At 42.1% G+C, this 12503-nt stretch overlaps 1 protein-coding gene across 1 annotated transcript in view; it reads right to left on the reverse strand.

Annotated features, from left to right (window-relative positions):
- The window catches only part of LOC139365860 (thrombospondin type-1 domain-containing protein 7A-like), a 100225-nt gene that overhangs the window by 16158 nt on the left and 71564 nt on the right, over window positions 1-12503 (reverse strand). The window contains exons 11-18 of the mRNA XM_071102924.1: window positions 10937-11072; window positions 9828-9931; window positions 8218-8412; window positions 7548-7814; window positions 2703-2881; window positions 2070-2075; window positions 1656-1789; window positions 1270-1423 (exon numbers count right to left, since the gene is read on the reverse strand). Of these exons, the coding sequence (XP_070959025.1) occupies window positions 1270-1423; window positions 1656-1789; window positions 2070-2075; window positions 2703-2881; window positions 7548-7814; window positions 8218-8412; window positions 9828-9931; window positions 10937-11072 (1175 nt within the window). The remainder of the gene's footprint in view (window positions 1-1269; window positions 1424-1655; window positions 1790-2069; window positions 2076-2702; window positions 2882-7547; window positions 7815-8217; window positions 8413-9827; window positions 9932-10936; window positions 11073-12503) is intronic.

Here is a 12503-nt window from a genome sequence, read left to right on the forward strand (position 1 = left end):
AGTCAATTACGGGATGCTGGCCTTCTTAGGCCCTAAAGCAAGGATATGCATATTCTTGGTACCATTTCAAATGAAACACTTTGAAGTTTGTGGAAATGTGAAAGGAATGTAGGAGAATATAACACATTAGATCTGGTAAAAGATAATACAAATAAAAAAACGTTATTTTGTATTTTTTTGTACCATCATCTTAGAAATGCAAGAGAAAAGCCATAATGTATTATTCCAGCCCAGGTGCAATTTAGATGTTGGCCATCAGTGTTTGTGCAAATCCAATGATCCAATGAACCATTGCATTACTGTTCCAAATTTTGTATCAAGACTGCCTAAATGTACATAATTTGTTAGGCACATGTTCAAAATTGCGCACGCTCCTCAAACAATAGTTTGATATTCTTTCACTGTAATAGCTACTGTAAATTGGACAGTGCAGTTAGATTAACAAGAATTTAAGCTTTCTGCCAATATCAGATATGTCTATGTCCTGGGAAATGTTCTTGTTACTTACAACCTCATGCTAATCGCATTAGCCTATGTTAGCTCAACCCGAATAAGTTTTAATCAGAACAACAGTTTTCAGCTGTGCTAACATAATTGTAAAATAGTTTTCTAATGATCAATTAGCCTTTTAAAATTATAAACTTGGATTAGCTAACACAACGTGCCATTGGAACACAGAAGTGATGGTTGCTGATAATGGGCCTCTGTTCGCCTATGTAGATATTCCATAAAGAATCTGTTGTTTCCAGCTACAATAGTCATTTACAACATTAACAATGTCTACACTGTATTTCTGATCAATTTGATGTTATTTTAATGGACAAAAAAATGTGGTTTAGTTTAAAAAAACAAGGACGTTTCTAAGTGACCCCAAACTTTTGAACGGTAGTGTATTTCTTTTTGATTCTTTTTCTGCTTCCGGGGTGGAAGAAATATCATACTGTGAAAGATTCACAATCCATTTATACTATGACAAACAAACTCCTTATGTTAGGTTCCAGTCTCTTTCAAAAAGGGAGAAATGGGTACCACAGTTTAAATCCCAGGACTTCATATCACAGAATCAGTGGGTGAATTAAAAAAAAACTATCCTACAGATCCAAGGTCAGTTCTTACCACAGAAGTGTACTAGTGGTTCTTAGCAGGCTGCAGCGACTCCAGAGAGGCCAACAATTTTGTACATATGCAGGATACCGCTTACCACAGCCATCACATACACATCATACATACATGAATAAAGATGACTGGTCTCAGACCAGTTATTCTTACCAGGCTGCAGCGGTTCCAGCTGCTCCAGTCAGAGAGGACACAGTCCTCGGGGCAGGGCAGCCGGCTTCCCCGCGTCCCCAAGGGCATGTCCTCCGGGTCACACAGGTAGTCCTCCACCGACTCAGATGGACCGTCAATAGTGTTCAGCATGCACCTACGGGATTGGCCCAGAGATGTGTTCATATGACCTTACATAGTCAAAACGTTTTCCATTCAAATCAGCTGTCAATCAAATGCAATATATACAGCATATTTAAATGCATATGTTGAGGACCATGGATTTGTACTGTGTGTGACACAACGGTCTTCCTATGAGGGAGTAGAACATTGCTTGGGATGGTTTTATTTAGTGTAAAGTAGTGTGATGTAGTGAAATGGTGTAGTACCTGACTTTGCGGGTCTGGACTCCCTCTCCACAGTTCTCCTTCAGGTCCAAGTTGCTGACCTTCCATACACTCCAGGGCTCAGCCACCCACACATACTGACTACAGTCACTAATACATGGCACAACCTCATACACCTGGGGGAAGGCACCAGGCAAGGGATTTGACATGAATGTGTCTATGGTTATTACCTCCGTTATCATTGAGTTTGGGTGACAAGAATAGCGTCAATGATATTACTGTGTTGAGGTGATTAAGACATTACCAGAGGTGTTTTGTTAGTGCTTAGGTCTATCCTTTTTGATCCTACCTCGCTACATCTAGGAATGTTCTGTACAGTATTATGCAGAAAAATAGATATTCTGTATCTGGGACATTGTTGACAATATGAATTCATAATACTGAAAAGGGTCTTACCTGGGCCTATTGTGTTCATCCGTATCCAGTGTGCATTGTGGAATGAAAGTGGGATAGATTTAGTATAATTGGTATAAATGCAAATATTGAACTGCCACGATCAAACATTTGATTAATGTGACATTGGAAATAAAAGCTTCCTTCTGTGGAGTCCCCTTAAAAGAATTCAAACACTGAGAAACAGATCAACATGGCTTGAATCGAATCCACTTCTCTGAATCTATTTCTATTCATATTGAAGGTAAAATATTTCACTTCTCAAATCAGGAATCAGCCAGCTCACAGAGGCATTAGTGTGGATAGATCCATTTATGGCATCCATTCCTCTGGCTCTCTATTCTACCCAGCAAAAGCAATTTGGCAATCTAGAGAGAAAGTAACGGAGAGTAATGCAAACTGAATATTTTCATGAATATTTAATTTGTTTCTCTCTTCTATGTGTTTGTAATAATGTGTTTCTAACACAAAAACATTTTTATTTATCACAAACAGTGCCTGAAAAATACAATATTTATATTAGGAAAAAATGGCATCCATATTAGGAAGTCCCTCAGCTGTCAGACAAAATTCTTACAAGTAAACATTAACTAATTTCTACATTAGACAGTCTTGTGAGTGTTTCTCGTGCTGTACCTGGTTGATGTGGTCCAGTTTGGGGCAGGGTCGCCCTCCGTTGTAGGGTTTCTCCCGGAGCCACTTGGAACGCACTTTGACCCCGCTACCACATGACTTGCTGCAGCGGGACCAGTTGGACCACTCGCTGAGCTTACAGTCTGACGGACAGGGGATGATGCATGCCTCCTCAATGTAGCCTGCATGGAGGAGAGAGAGAGAGTGGTGTGAGAAGGGCCAGGAAAAGACAGGGGCCCATAGAGGCCATCAGGAGCCCTTCCTTTCCAAGGTATAGCATCTATTTTGGTTGGATTGCGATAAGGTTATGACATGCGATAAAACTTAATGGCATGTTCATGACATTTTCACAGAGGAATTAAAAGTACTGAGCAAAAAATAAAGTGTTACCCTTTATGTTTTTGTTTTCTATAATAAACAATAATATAATAATAAACTTGTGTGTCTTGGAAATATTGTATGTGCAACTTGGAGAAAATCCAAGGTGTTCCGTTATCACGTGACCAGAAAACCGATACTAGCACCAACAACACGAGCAAATAATGACTCAACTGTTGATTCACAGAGAATGTCGCTTCTGTGCTAAAACAATAGAGCTACACTCCAGGGTCTCATATGAAGCTGTTATATAAAGTCGGAAAATACACTTGAGCAGTGGTTTGGGTCGACTGTAAGCTTTTTCATGTAATCTATGTTTCCTCAAGTGGCTGACAGGGTCATGACATGGTAACTGGGTCTGGCTGGCTTAAGCATCTTACTCTGCTTATTACTCCTGTTTATCTGGATCCCTACATCCCCAAGCCCTGATATCCTGTGTCTGTCTCGACAAAACACACAGAGGTCGCAGGCTAATTCACTGGAAGAGGTTATCCATGTGAACCACTGGCTACATTTCAGGGGAGAACAACACGTTCCTTCTCTATGCTTTCACGAGACAGTTGTTAATGAACTGGAATGTACAGTTTTTCCGTATACGTGTGAGGGCTGGGTCTGAACTGAAGCTTCAGGGTTGAAGGCCTGAGGCTGTACTATTGTGTAACAGCATTTCCCTGTGGCCCCATCCAGATTTAATTGGAAAACATCTAAATCAACGAAGTGAACACGCAAGGAGACACAATGAAGTGTTTGTGCATGAAATTCACTTTTTTGACAACATTCTGTCTTCCTGAAGACTCTCTAGGTGCTGGAAGTGTGATTGATTGGAAGCCCTGGCTACTAAACTGCTACCATTGTCAGCAGTATTTAACCCTGGAATCCTGTTCAAACATAGGAGTGATGGGACAGACCACGTGACAGGAAGACAGGAAGACCATGTGACAGGAAGACAGGAAGACCACGTGACAGGAAGACAGGAAGACCACGTGGTAGGGAAAGAAGCCTCTCCGATCCCAACAAGGGTGACCCTAGTGGCACAGTGACACGTCTTACTGTCATGTGACATCCCATACACTAGTGGAGGCTGGTGGGAGGAGCTATAGGAGGACAGGCTCATTGTAATGGCTGGAATGGATGAATGGAACGCTATCAAACACATCAAATCCATACGGAAACCACATGTTTGAGTCCAGTCCATTTATTCCATTTCACAATGTAATTGGGACAATCTTTTAATGTTGCATACCTTTCAGTTGTCTCATTAAACGCTTTCAATATTGCTTTGTGAATTTCTCTAATTTATAGTTGGTTAGAGCTATTGACATTTTAAAATATTGTAACATACACACTGTGTGATCTAGTGATGGTCCCTAACTAGCCCCTTACGGATAACGAATGTCAAACCAAATTGACCATGGGCATTACGATGGGTCACGTGCAGCTACGCGCTCCTGAGTTGATGATTACTTGGGTGCTGCCGCCTGTGGGCAGGATTGAAATAAACCCAACCTAAGGAAAACGTACACGCTACCCTTCATTCCGTGACGTACCATTGTTTTCCTAATTATCTCTCAAATCTCAGTTTGGACGTGACTGACTTTATGAGCAAAATTATCCTACTTACACACATTTTGACACTAGAACAAATGTTTCTGACTAATATCGATGCCACATAGGCTATTATCTACCAGAGAAGTTGTTTATTGCCTTCAATTTCTCTTTAAGCCAGCCCAATGAACTGAAATCATCCCTTATGCCATGTAGTTCATGGACCCTCGCAAATGTGTTCATCCCCTATACATCTGCATTCAACCCCCTGCTACAGTTCTGTTCCTACAGTGCCAATTCCAATCAGTGGAATTAGAACCAGAGAATGTCTATAAATGTCTGATTGCTACTACAGCTACAGTGTAAAGACAGTTTCAAACCAAAACACATTTTCATGTATAGTTGTCCGCTGTGTGTATGCAGGGGTGTGGTAGAATGGGAGGATATGAAGTGGGAGAAACACTGCATATTGTATCACATTTCTTGAGGGATCCATAGAATGGATGTGTTGCTGTTTAATCAGAACTTTTCTGTTCCACAGCACAGCTTAGATTTAGCACAACCCATTGCGTTCACCAGATTTTTTTCGCTGCATCATTTCAGCAGTTTGGAAGTGCCCCAATCATCTTTTAATACCATGACAGCCCCTCTTCCTCCCACTACATTAGCTAACCCTAATCCTCAACAGCACTCTCCTGCTCATGTAGAGAAGTTCACTAGCCCTTACAAATATGTCGGCCCCCAATCGCCTCCAACTAAACCACATCACCACCACAACACCAATGCTAGAGGTTACTGGTCCTTACCAACATGTCAGCCTTACTACAAGCCTTCACCTGTAGCGCAGATTCCCCACAGTGACCTCACTCCCTCTTAACTACCCAATTCCTGTCAAGCCAAGGCCAAGCCTCTCAGAGCTATCCCCCATAGTATATAATCATAGAAAAGGGCATGGCCGAGTTACAAAGTACAGAATCCATACTAGAAACGTTGTCAAGGTGAGGCGTGAGGTCTGAGGAGGAGGAAGTTTCCTAATATGGATTCTGTACACATGGTCACTAGTCAGTATCCCAACCAACACCTCTTAACCCACCATGGAGACTTGAACAATTCACATGTGAAACCCAAAAAGAATGGGGGGAAACTCCATAGACTCCAACAAATCAGCAGTAGATGATCTTGTTTCGTTAAAGCATCACCGCTTGACTCCAAGACTTTAAAAGGACTTTGTATGTCGTTGCGGTGAGCAACACAGCCTTTTAGCGTTAGTCCTCGCTTCTATTGATATCTGGTGAGAATAGAAATAACTACATTCGATGATCTCTATCACAGCCTGGGGAAATATGTCACTCTACACACAGTGATGGAGAGAACAGTGTTTCCCCTTGTATTAATAGTAACCCTGATGATGGGAGGAAGACAGAGGGAGAGAGAGAGGGAGAGAGAGCAAGAGATATAGAGAGAGAGAAAAAGAGAAAGGGAGATGAACACTGTGACTGACCCAAACTTAAGGAAAGATTTGACTATGTACAGACTCAGTGAGCATAGCCTTGCTATTGAGAGTCCGCCGTGGGCAGACCTGGCTCTCCAGAGAAGACAGGCTATGTGCACACTGCCCACAAAATTAGGTGGAAACTGAGCTGCACTTCCTAACCTTCTGCCAAATGTATGACCATATTAGAGACACATATTTCCCTCAGATTACACAGATCTACAAAGAATTCGAAAAAACAAACCCGATTTTGATAAACTCCCATATCTACTTGATGAAATACCACAGTGTGCCATCACAGCAGCAAGATTTGTGACCTGTTGCCACGAGAAAAGGTCAACCAGTGAAGAACAAACACCACTGTAAATACAACCCATATTTATGCTTTAACCATTTGTACATCACTACAACACTGTATATATACATAATATGACATTTGCAATGTCTTTATTCTTTTGGAACTTCTGTGAGTGTAATGTTTAATGTTCATTTGTATTGTTTATTTCACTTTTGTATATTATCTACTTCACTAGCTTTGGCAATGTTAACATATGTTTCCCATGTAATGAGACACTACGTGTAATCTCAGTTACAAAAACACATTATTCTAGAACACTATCAATAATTCCTTCCATAATAATATACAGTATACCTTGTCCCACAAACATACACATTTTCTTTCCTAATACGCCCCAAAGTTGGGCTCCAGTCATACCCACTCCCAGGCTCTTACTAACTGAATCTCTGAGTCATAGCTTGGGCTCTGTTCAGAAACGCATGACACTGATGTGTTCATTTCTCCATCTCGCTCTGTGCTACGGCTTATATCAGTGCATGTCTTCAAAATTCAACTATTCTAAAAGCAATTTGTCTGCATGTGTCAAATTAGAGATGGTATCGAGTGTTCCTTTGCGCTTCATGTTTTAAGAACATGGAGATAAGAGCGATTCAGATAAGAAAAGTTCAGACAGGAATGTTAGAGAAACGAAATCATGTCAAATTCAGTTTTAAAAATAGTAATATTCATGAGAGTTCGAACTTTGAAAGTGGTGAAACAACTTCAATTCCTATACAGATATCGCAACGTTTTGTACACGCAGTGCTTACTGAATAACTGAAATCATCACTGGAGAGAAACCTAACAACCCAGTCGACCCACATCCCCGCCCTTGGCATCAAACCAAGCACTGTAGCTGTGATTTGGGGCAGATTTGGTGCTGGCAGTCATTATCAGAGATCAGGGGTCATGGTTAACGGAGCAACGCATGATGCCATTAGGTTGCACTCTCTCTGTGTATGTATTAGTGTGTGAGTATTAGTGTGTGTGTATTAGTGTGTGAGGGACTCAGGAGGGATTACAGCTAGTCAACTTCCCCCTGGGGGGTACACACACACACACACAAACACACACACACCCAACAACTCCACCCCACCGTGGCTGTTGCATCGTGAGGTCTCCACCAGTCTGTTGTCCTGGTCGTAACACACCATGGCCTGGTAGCGGTAGCCCTGGCCACACTCCTTGATGTTCCCCTGGACCTTCATGCCCAGGAGGCTTTCCACCCGGTCTCCCCCGGCCAGGATGCAGTCGGACCAGTTGCCCACGGGCTGGGCATTGTACTTGTCACACGGGCAGTACTGGGTCTCGCTCAGAGGGTACATCTGGGTGTTCTTACACTTGTCCTTCTTCTTGCTTCTCCCTGCGGTGGAGAGAGGATAGGGGTTAGTAGGTAGGACGTTTGTGTTTGTGTGTGTCTGCCTGCCTGCCTGCCTTCCTGTCTGTCATGTGCAATTTTAAAGCTGAACTCCATCCTGTCACTAGGCATTAATATGCATCATTATGTTCTCATTGAGTAACATGTAAATATTCCACATCCAGATTAATTGGACTAGACCTCGTTAAAATTCTCAGGCTGCTCCCCAGAACAAGAGACTTGATCTAATAGTTGCTAATAGCATCTATGCTGCACTCGAGCAGGCTACATGCTACTTACCCTTCTCGCAAGGTCATAGCGTAAACTGAATTAGTCATGCTGCTTATAAGCTATAGAACTTCCTTAATGGACTGCCACTGTGCAGTCCATTCCTCAGTCTATTCCTCACCTACGAGTAACCTCTTCCTGGTTCGGACCCCCACACAGTCAGCTGTGCAGGACGAGAACTTGGACCAGTTGGTGAGCTGGCAATCGTCCTGGCATGGAAGCTGGCACCGCTGACTGATGGGGGGCATGGTGTTGGCAAACTTCAGACACTCTCCAATGTCTGCCTGCACTCCGTCCAGCTGGCGACAGGACACGGCTGTGGGGGGAAATCAAAGGCACAGTGTCCCTTACAGGGTTGGTGGCCATTTTGTCTGGGTCACAGAGATTTAGCAGGAATGGAGACATTGATTGGTTCGGTAGGGTTGCAGAAAAGGAGTGCTATGTAATACAGGGTGGTTGTCAGTTGAACACAGCCTCAGGCAGACAGTTTTTTTTATACTGCCAGTAACAACTCCAAAAGAAGAATTATGGTAAAATATAAATAACAATCAATACAGATTCAATGTTAATATGTCAAATATGTTGTGTTTTGATTAAAAGGACATTACTGGAGATATTGCAATACGTGCTTTTCGTTACGCTGTAGACACTCAAGATAAGACTATTTTTCTACCCCCAAAGTAACCTACAAGCAGAGTTCTGCTCAAACTCCCTCGGGCCTCTGTTGACTCTATACGTTTGGATTGCTGTAGCCTGTTGATATGTGTGGGGTTGTTTGTGGTGGCATGTGTGTTGACAGTGAGTGTGACTGGCGGTCAGGAGTGTTCCAGGTCCCTCCAGGTACACAGCAGTGAGGCGCTGTGATAAGCTGTGAGACGCCCCAGGGGTAAAGAGACACTGTGTCTCAGCATGTTTCAGAGAATGACAAGCAGTGACCTGGATTCTTTAGAGCCCAGGGATGTTAACGTCTACTATCACAGGCTATGAGAGTCAGCCCAACGCTACAGGAGGATTGTGGATGTCAGATCGTTTGCGTGAAGAAAGGAAATTGTAATGTGTCTCTTTCCATTTATGCATATTAGCACTTCACAAGTGGCCATTTACAACATTGCCACTGATAATAGTTCTCCATTGAAGCTATACAACAATGGAATTATTACGTGACCTGAAAAAAAAGACTTTTACAATACTTTGTAGTACAGCTTCTTTTATCTACGGAAGGCGAGCCATTCCTGTACGCAAGTAAAAAGTATGCTTCAATATGCTGTCATATGGTGTTTGCTTACAATTGAAACATATTTACAGGTTGTAGTCCTCCAGAGGGGGAATGTAGCAGCTCTCCCAAATGGAGCTGTGATTAAAGCTGCATGAAAAGAGCCTAAGGTACCTGGGTATTAAGAAACACCAACTGTCTCAAGCAAGGTGGATGCCTAGTCATGAACACATTGACATCCTAAATTCACTGAGGGATGACAAAATGGTGTCCTCAGTGCTGTGGGGAGTGTCAACCCCAGTTCACGTCTTCGTCTAAAGGGGGGGATTTGACAAGTGGTTCAAGAAGCACAATTTGCCTCTCCTAACCTTGCCAAATCCATCTGTTTTCTCCTGGCTGAGATTCAGAGGCCACAAAGAATGTCAATTTCATTGTGGATGTTTAAATTGGATAGAAGAGAAAGTAATAGAAGGGGATTTGTGAAGGGAAAAAGAGATGGTTAAAGGATGTCATTTCACCTCTTGTTTGAAGACCTGGTCCACATGTCTCCTGAGCCCCTGGGCTGTCCTCCCTGATGTTCCATGGCACCAATTGACACCTTCTCCATTTATGTGACTTCCACCTGCAACAGAGGAAGTATTGTGATGATGATGATTGTGATAATGATAGTGATGTTGAACGTGATTATGATCATCAAGTCAATGTCAACATAATCATTCAAATCATCATATTCAACATTAACATTATCAGCAGACAGTAGAGGTAATTAGTTTATAATACCAATACACTTTACGAGTAAGAGTTGCTAATGATAGTAGCAATAGTATCACCATTGGTGTAATCATATCCATGTACAGTGACTTCCGAAGGTATTCATACCCCTTGACTTATGTGTTACATCCTGAATTCAGAATAGAGTAAATCTATTTTTTATCTCACACATCTGCACACAATACCCCATAATGACAAAGTGAAAACATATTTGTAGATATTTTTGTACATTTATTGAAAATGAAATGACAGAAATACAGTATCTCGTTGACATAAGTATTCACATCCCAATACATGTCCGAATCACCTTAGGAAGCGATTACAGCTGTGAGTTTTTCTGGGTAAGTCTCTAAGAGCTTTGGACACCTGGATTGTACAATATTTGCACATGATTCTTTTTTTAGATATCCAAGCTCTGTCAAGTTGGTTGTTGATCATTGATAGACAACAATTTTCAAGTCTTGCCATAGATTTTCTAGCCAATTTAAGTCAAAACTGTAATTTGGCCACTAAGGAGCATTCCATGTTGTCTTGGTAAGCAACCAGTGTATATTTGAGCTTGTGTTTTAGGTTAATGTCTTCTTGCTGGGTCCATGCAACTTATTATGTGAGTTGTTAAGCACGTTTTTACTCATGAACTTATTTAGGCTTGCCATAACAAAGGGGTTGAATACATTTTAGCTTTTCATTTTTTATTAATTTGTAAAAATGTCTAAAAACATAATTCCACGTTGACATTATGGGGTATCGTGTGTAGATCAGTGACGCACAGTCTAAATGTAATCCATTTTCAAATTCAGGCTGTAAAACAGCAAATACATTCTGAAGGCACTGTACTCTTGTTACTGTGCTGTACCTGTAACCAGGGCAGACTTTAGGAGCCTCGCAGTCCTTCTCCTCCTCCAGCACCTCAGGACAGTCTTGACCCCCGTTGGCTGGCAGCTGGAGGATGACGCGGTTTCTTGACTGCTTCGTCTTCTGAATGTTACCAGCTGACAAAGCAAACGGAGTACATGGAGCATTACTTTAATTCTATATGATAATTAGATTTTCAAACACCGGAAATGTGTTACAGTCCCCAAACCTGTCTGGCTCAGTGTTGGACTGTCTGCCACAGTGTACACCTCTCTCAATCAGGGAGAGTGAAGTAGAGCTAGAGCTAGGTCACAAGGTTATGTGACCCTCCCCCTCACTGGGGCGCTAGATAGAACTTTGTGGACTAACGCAGATCTAAAAAATATCTATGTTCTTTCACAGAGAACACGCTTCATTTGGGAAGCCCATTTGATTGTGAGATAAATTTGGGTCGTGGGATCACAATTCTTGCCTTTTCTAAGATCTCTGCCAAGCAGGGAGGAAAAATCTACCCAGGACTTACTGCACATGCAACAACACATGCACGAGGGGGAACTACCCTGTCACTGGCAGTTTTCTAAATACATTAGGACATCATCCTTTTACTATATTGTCAGAAGCATCATCAGACCTTGGTAGTAGCCTATTTCATATCTCTCTTTCGATGCATTTCTCTGGAAACCAAGCAGACATGGAGAAATGTCAATTCTGATGTGAGACTGTGAGAGCTGGTAGCTTTTATGAGCTCGAGAAATGTAGCAAACTTTCCCCCACCTTTTAGATAAGAAAATATCCGTCTACCATTCTGTCATGTCAACCATCCATCCAAATCAAATAATTCCATGTGTCCGTCTTTGTCAACCCAAACGGTCACTCACGTAGCCTATTCCATGAGATGGGATAATCCAAAGAGCAACACAGCAGCTGTTGATTGCCAGTGACCATCCTCCATCACGTAGCCCTTTGCTATATATAATCAACACACCATTTTCAAAGACTATGGTATTTGATGCAAACATGCAAAAACACTTTTGCATTTGATTCAATCAAATCACATTGTCTTGTTCGCTCAAGGAAGGCGACTTGGCCCTGGCTTGCAAACAAAATATTACATTTCGCTGTCATTACAGAACGTCAATTATTTTCGTAGATCTGCGTTAGTCCACAAAGTTCTATCTAGCGCCCCAGTGAGGGGGAGGGTCGCATAACCTTGTGACCTAGCTCTAGCTCTAGCTCTACTTCACTCTCCCTGACTGAGAGAGGCGTACACTGTGGCAGACAGTCCAACAGTGAGCCAGACAGGTTTAGGTACTTTGACAAATTTCTGAAATTTGCCGTTGTTCCCCTTTAAATTACTTTGAGACATTCCATGTCAAACTGACATATCCAGGGCAGAGTGGGCGAATGTTGACTGCTTTATGGTTGCAGCAAAATCAAGCTCAAATCTAATGATGAAGCAACGTGAAGAAGACGGATGCTTTCCCCACGATCAGCGGTATTCCCAATAGACACATCCGTTGAATAAATACAATTAAGAACTATAACGTTCTGCCAGAGCTCTGACTATG

The sequence above is a fragment of the Oncorhynchus clarkii genome, chromosome 2 (assembly GCF_045791955.1).
Source record: "Oncorhynchus clarkii lewisi isolate Uvic-CL-2024 chromosome 2, UVic_Ocla_1.0, whole genome shotgun sequence".
Classification (NCBI taxonomy): domain Eukaryota; kingdom Metazoa; phylum Chordata; class Actinopteri; order Salmoniformes; family Salmonidae; genus Oncorhynchus; species Oncorhynchus clarkii.